Below are 7,794 nucleotides of genomic sequence, written 5' to 3'. Positions count from 1 at the left end.
ATTAGTAGCCTACGTGACATTCATAGTAATTGTAAAATATTTAGTACTAGAAATCTAATAATAGCCTAATCTGTTTGTTTATTGATAGTTTATCTGTCGATATCATTCAGCAATGTTTAGGTTAACTGTTAATGGATAAAAACAGACAAAATAAATAATATTTTGATTAATGCATATTTAAGATTTTATCGTCTTATTTAAAGTAATTTAAAGTCTTATTTAAATAAGTTTCTTTTCTTTTATATGCAGACATTTATTTTGAAGTTTGGCTTTACCGTGAATGTGGCTGCATTCACACTGTCACTATCGTCAAAATAGCAATAGAATGAAAACATGAATGTGATCGTTCATGTTTTACTGGATATTAAATAAATCTGCTGTCGTCACGCAGGCAAAGTGCAAACGAGAGAAGAGGTCATGCTGCCTACTATACCATTTGCATCTCCAACTTCCATTGGATGACTAAAAACCACCTGATCTTTATGTAAATAATACTGTACTATATGAATTACAAAGGTCAGGTTTTACAGGTATTGCAGGTGTTAAGCTACATAAAGGCAACTTTAAAGTGGGTAGGGCACTCTTTTACAGTCTGTCTGTCAAGTTGCTGTCTGCAAGAGTTAATTTATACATTTTCTGCTTTCTAAACAGCTCAACAAAGCAGCAACAATGAGTACAGGACCAGAAAATGCCAAAGTTCTAGTGATTGGGTCAGGGTTTGCAGGTTTGGCCGCTGCATCCAAGTTAATCGAAGCAGGATTTGAAGATGTCCTGGTTCTTGAGGCAAAGGAAAGAGTTGGAGGTCGAGTTCACACCACTAAACCATTCACCGAGAACATAATCGAAGTTGGAGCGAACTGGATCCATGGGCAGAAAGGAAACCCACTGTACAAGATTGCCAAAGAGAAGAACCTGCTATCTGAAGGACCGTCAGCAATGAAAAACATGTGCCTCCCTCATTCTGTCTCCCCTCGAGATTACTTTTTCAACGAGGATGGGAAGCCGGTCCCCAAATCAGTTGTAGATCAAGTGTGTGCACGCTTCAGCAAGCTCACAGATAAAGCTTTTGATGATGAGCTGGACGGCAAGTACAGAAAACTAACACTGGGTGCGTATTTAGATGATGCCTTTGGAGGAACAGAATTATCCAAAACCGAAGATGCCCGGCAAGTTTATGAATGGTGCAAGAGGGTTGAATGCACAGATGAGGCTTGCTCCAGTCTCTATGAGATTTCTGCATCTCAGCTTAGCAATTACACAGAGCTAGAGGGAGGGTTTTTCAACACTCTGGGACCTGGTGGATATCAAGCAATTTTAGATGTTCTTCTTAGAGATGTGCCTTCAGAAGCTGTCCGGTGTAATGCACCAGTTAAGACCATCCGCTGGGATCTGGTTAAAGAAGGCCAGAGCGAGGAGGAAGATCATCCTGTTCAGGTCGTCTGTGAAAATGGACAGACTTTTGAAGCAGACCATGTGATAGTCACCGTATCTCTTGGTGTTCTCAAAGAGCATGCTAAAACCATGTTTGATCCGACTTTACCAGAAAAGAAGCTGTCCGCTATTAATGATCTCGGCTTTGGGATTGTGAACAAAATCTTTCTGTTTTTTGAGAAGAGTTTCTGGCCGGATGATTGTGCTGGGGTTCAGCTGGTGTGGAAAGAGGGGCCTGAGGATAAAGATGTGTATGAGGATCTGTCTGAAGGAGAAGACTGGAAGCAGACGTGGTTTAAGAAGATCACTGGTTTTGATACGGTGGCTCGTCATCCTACTGCTCTGTGTGGCTGGATCACGGGCAGGGAAGCACTTTATATGGAGAGTCTTCAGGACAGGGAAATCCAGGAGGTCTGTGTGAGGTAAAGTGTATCATTTTGACCAATATATTTTCTCTCTCTCAGTTCAATAATTCAGTTCAATAACTGCTTTATTGGCATGACAAATGTTACAAATGTATTGCCAAAGCATTTATAAAGTTTACATTAAAACGAACATACATATATATTTTTAAAAACATAGAAAACACAGTAAATAGTGGTAGTAGTAGTTAAAAAATAATAATTCAATTACAAATAAAAATGTTAAATGATAAATCAGAATAAACTGTATATTTAATTATGAACATTTATGAATAAAACATGATAAAAATAATCAGTATTTTTACTATTATTAATTTATAATAATAATAATAATAATAAACTATATCTGTGTGTGTGTGTCTCTCTTATATTACTTATATTATTATTTTATTAAATAATATATATTTTGGGATATTTTTAGCACACCTACACAATCTGTGTGTGTGTTTTAAATATATAATTTTCATTTAGATTTGGGATATAATATGTATATTTAATGAGTGACATTAAGGGCGACACAGTAGCTCAGTGTTTAGCACTGTCACCTCACAGCAAGAAGGTTGCTTGTTCAAGTCATGGCTGGTCCAGTTGTCATTTCTGTGTGGAGTTTGCATGCTCTTCCCGTGTTGTCGTAGGTTTCCTCCGTGTACTCCGGTTTCCCCCACAGTCCAAAGAGATTAATTTTATCCTTACATTACATCATGACATTGAGCTGTGAAATTATGTATTATTTTATATATATATATATATATATATATATATATATATATATATATATATATATATATATATATATATATATATATATATATATATATATTTATTTATATATTTATTTATTTATATATATATTTATTTATATATATTTATATATATATATATATATATATATATATATAATTTTATTTTAATGTGTATTAAGTATATTTATCATTTATATTTAGATTTAATAATTATACTTAATATTTAGTAAAAAAAAAACTTTAAACATAACTTTTACATAAATATATTTGATGATTTTACTATGAGCATTGATTCCTTCAAATAACATTGAGTTAATTCTGACATTTTAGTCAGTATTTTAATTATAGTCTTTTATGTGTGTGCACAAGTTAATGCAATTGTTTATTTGAAAAAGTCCAATCATTTTAAAATGATTTATTATTTAATTGTATATTTATTTATTTAGATTTATTTTATTCGGCTTTCATTGAAATGCATTGGTTAGATTGTAAACAAATTTTTAAAACACCTGCTTTTACATCAGTAAGTAGCATATAGCTAATAATTATCACTACTATATCACAAATTCAGCTTGTGGGCATGTATTTCTTTTTTTGCCAAGCATTAAAACACATTGTTCAAATAGTATTATTATAAATTAAACTGCTAATAAATTGGCATATAACAGTTATTAATTAATATATAGCTGAAGTCAGATTTATTAGCCATCCTGAATTATTGGCCCCCTGTACAAATACTCCCCAGTTTCTGTTTGACAGACATTTTTTCAACACATTTCTAAACATAATAGTTTTAATAACTTTTTTATAATATATACTACTTTATATACTAGTTTTAATAACTAGTTTTTAGTAAATAATACTTTACTAGATATTTTAAAAAGGCTAGTATTCAGCTTAAAGTACAATTTAAATGCTTAACTAGGGTAATGTAAAGTAAATGGGACGCTGACAACGAAGGTGTAGATCCAAATGCAGGTTTATTAAGAATAGTCAGGCAAGCAACAGTCGACAATAGTATCTGGATGCAGCCTTTATGATGCAAGCTAAGATTGCATTGCTCAGAGATGCAATGTCAGAGACACAATGCACTCAACGGAGCTAGTGACATCACTGTAAGGGTTAGGGTTAGATGAGCCAATTAAAAAGCATTGGATGCAGCTCAGATAGCATCTGCACCGAGTCAGCAGCCAGACCCTTCACAGCGCAGGAGCAAGCAAATATATACAGGCAATCAAGAGTCGTGGTCATAAAACAGGCAGATGGTTAAAAGGCAGGCAGAAGCAACATAAACAAACAAAACAAAGCAAAGCAAAGGTCAGAAACAAGGCGAGGCAAGGCAAAACATGTTGCAATTCTTACAAAAGCAGTAAAACAAGACTCGGCAATGAAGTGTGCGTGTATGCTGTATATGTAATTCTTGTAATCAGTCCATATTGATCCTCCGGCTGTGAGTGTGTTCAGCGTAATCTGGAACAGGTGCGTGTGAGAGGTGCATGACTGGATCTTGCAGTCCATATACCAACGGATTTGTAGTTTTTTAGCGAACTGCATGTTTACCAGTGATCTGCCGGGATTAAATCGCTAGTGATTGTGATAGGTAATTAGGCAAGTTATTGTATGATGATTGTTTGTTCTGTTGACATTCAAAAAATATTGCTTTAGGGGGCTAATAATATTGACCCCTAAAATGTTTTTTTTTTTTTAAACTGCTTTTATTCTAGTGAAATAAGACTTTCTCCAGAGGAAAAAAATATTATAGGAAATACTGTGAAAAATTCCTTGCTCTGTTAAACATTTTGGGAAATATTTGAAAAAGGAAAAAAAAGGCTAATAATTTTGACCTCAACTGTATGTCACAATTTAAGCTCTTAATTGTTTTTTTGTTGTTGTATTTGTTGTCACTAATAAACTGAATATCTCTATATGTATTTTTAAAGGTTGCTCAGGTCTTCAACAGGCTGGCCAGTACCAGAAGTGTCAAAGACGCTGATCTCCAGATGGGGCTCTGATCCTCAAGTCCGCGGCTCCTATACATTTGTACCTGATGGTGTTGATGGAGTGGAAGCACACAAGGCTTTAGCGTCCCCTCTTCCCCCTAAACACAGGTCCAGGGGGAGGAAGGTAACCATTTGATATTGTATATATTAAATGTTTGAAAGATTAATATTACACAGATGTTTATTTTTTATTGTAAAGTGTAAAATGTATGAAATCTGATTATTATATTATATTATATTATATTATATTATATTATATTATATTATATTATATTATATTATATTATATTATATTATATTATATTATATTATTCATTCATTCATTTTCTTGTCGGCTTAGTCCCTTTATTAATCCGGGGTCGCCACAGCGGAATGAACCGCCAACTTATCCAGCAAGTTTTTACAAAGCGGATGCCCTTCCAGCCGCAACCCATCTCTGGGAAACATCCACAAACACACACTACGGACAATTTAGCCTACCCAATTCACCTGTACCGCATGTCTTTGGACTGTGGGGGAAACCGGAGCACCCGGAGGAAACCCACGCGAATGCAGGGAGAACATGCAAACTCCAAACAGAAACGCCAACTGAGCCGAGGCTCGAACCAGTGACCTTCTTGCTGTGAGGCGACAGCACTACCTACTGCGCCACTGCTTCACTATATTATATTATATTATATTATATTATATTATATTATATTATATTATATTATATTATATTATATTATATTATATTATATTATATTATGTAAAAGGCTTTTTTTAACCATTTTAATTAACAATAACAAGGATATCCACATATTATTCTGTAAATGTAAACAGTATAATTCCATAATCAAGCTATGATAGAGTTAACAATTATTTGGTCAACAAAGCAAGTCTCTCATACAATATATCTACTAAAAGACAGAAAATATTACTTCACAAACTGTGTTGTAAATAAATCATATCAACATTTTGTTATTACTATTATTAAATCACAATAATATTACTGAAATGAATTTAAAAGCAGAATAAATATAAAACTGCACAGATTTCCACAAGTAAGTACATAGACTCAGTGATGGGCTAATGATCTGCGGAAATCTGCAAATTTCTGCACGCGTAGATTTCGTGTGGGCCTAGACATAAATAGCTACTCCCCCCATTATGACAGCTCTGACAATGGTAATGGTTGACCTCAAGTCCATATAGCTATAGAATCTTGAAGGGGGCGAAGCATGGCAGATACTAGAGAGCATTTGATTGGTCTGAAGATTTGATGAGAAGTGATGTCATTTATTTATTTTTTTTTTTTATGCGTTTAGAGTGAAGTTACACACTGCAAGCTTTGGATGTTTATGACTTCTTAATGTACATTTGGTCACACTACACTGTATACAAGTTGACTCAACTTAAAATCGTATAGAAACTTGCGGCACAGCTTTTTTTGAGTTCACTTAACTTTTAACCCAAGCACTGCACTAAAAAAGCTCTGCAGCGAACCGCCCTTTTTAGATTTAAACTTGTTTTTTTGTTTATTTACAGTGTAGCTTATATATATATCCTTATAACTAACATATTCATACTAATTTCTAAAATGCTTGATTCTGATTTCACAGGGACTTTAATAACAGTTTTTTTCTCTGTTTCTGAAGAACCTTCAGGTTTTGTTTGCTGGTGAAGCGACGCATGTGAACTTCTACACCACCACCCATGGAGCCTATTTATCCGGACAGCGAGAAGCAGAAAGACTCATCAGCTATTACTCTGACTGAACATACAGTCGCAAAGACAGGGGAACATACACTTTGGTCTTATGAAGAAACATTTTATAAGCGTAAAGCACTTTATAGACTTGCTCTTACATCATATAGTTTGCGTTTTGTCTCTGCCTGACCCAGAAGCAGTTTATAGCTTAACTGTGAGTGCTTGCAAATGACATCCACCTGCTCGTGTTATCATGCATATCTCCGTCCTGTTAATTGTTAAACATCAACGACGTGTTGTACATGTAGTACTGATAAAGAAATAGTCTTTTGCACTTGCCAAGCATTTATACTGTTATGGAGAAAAAAATGAAAAGACCTCTTGAAAATTCCCAGTCTCTCTGGATTTAATATGTGTGTTTATGATTAATATTATTTGTTTTATTCTATAAATTTTTAATATATAAAATAATTCTTTCATATTTTTTTGGTTTAGTCCCTTTATTAATCAGGGGTCACCACTGCGGAATGAACCGCCAACTTATCCAGCATATGTTTTACACAGGGGATGCCCTTCCAGCCGCAACCCAACACTGGGAAACACACATACACTCTTGCCATCACACACATACACTACGGCCAATTTAGCTTACCCAATTCACCAATAGCGCATGTCTTTGGACTGTGGGGGAAACCAGAGCACCCAGAGGAAACCCATGCGAACACGGGGAGAACATGCAAACTAAATAATTTACCGTTTTTTTTTTTTTGCAGAAAATATCAATTGGATACAATAAAAGCCATTGTGATTAAAAACCAAAGTTATTCCAGCAAATATCGATTTCTTAACTTTTTAGAATTAAAACAAAATTAGTTTGTTGTCTTAAAATGAACATAAGTATGTGCTTTTAATTGTTTTATGCAAAACAATAATAAAAAATTATAAAATTATAACATTCAGAATTGTCATCAGTATATTACAGAATAAAAATAAATGATGTTTTGCTCAAAGACATAAATTAAAGAAACTGGAAATTTTCATGTGCTCTTAATCTCAGATCATTGTACTGTACATTATTTATATTTCCCAAAATGAATGAAAGTCAATTATTGAAGTAAATTAGTATATTCAAGTACTTTAAGAAACTCCTGACCTACAAATACCTTGAAAATTTAGAAATGAAGCTGATCCATATAACATAAGAAGGGCTATTTATCTGCAATAATACAGTGCCTTAGTGAACTGAATTGTTTATTGGTAATATATGTTTGTCCATTTCAAACCAATAAACCACTTTTACCCCCAAAACTTCTACTCATTTTTAATAATTGTAATATGAACCAAGACACTTAAACTATGAAATGCAACATGTATTGGAGAATATGATGATGAATAAAGGTTTTTAAAATGTAAATAATTAAAAATTATGTAGTTATTTATAACTTTTTTAAACAGAAAAGATTAAAAGATAATCGGGTATGACTCAGCATGAATGCTGTTTTTCAGCAG

At 33.6% G+C, this 7,794-nt stretch overlaps 1 protein-coding gene across 3 annotated transcripts; it reads left to right on the top strand.

The window, feature by feature from the left end:
* Positions 1 to 299: 299 nt before the first annotated feature.
* Positions 300 to 6,766, top strand: zgc:66484. 3 transcript variants are annotated; one of them, NM_199827.1, is given in 4 exon segments: positions 300 to 484; positions 652 to 1,853; positions 4,537 to 4,720; positions 6,234 to 6,766. In NM_199827.1, coding segments are annotated over 3 exon segments (1,221 nt in total). In that variant the 5' UTR covers positions 300 to 484; positions 652 to 936; the 3' UTR covers positions 6,354 to 6,766.
* Positions 6,767 to 7,794: the final 1,028 nt, after the last annotated feature.

This window comes from Danio rerio, chromosome 9 (genome assembly GCF_052040795.2).
Source record: "Danio rerio strain M-AB ecotype USA chromosome 9, GRCz13ab, whole genome shotgun sequence".
In the NCBI taxonomy this organism is placed as follows: Eukaryota; Metazoa; Chordata; class Actinopteri; order Cypriniformes; family Danionidae; genus Danio; species Danio rerio.
Note: the sequence above shows the minus strand (reverse complement) of the source record. Positions and strands in the feature narration are given on the sequence as shown.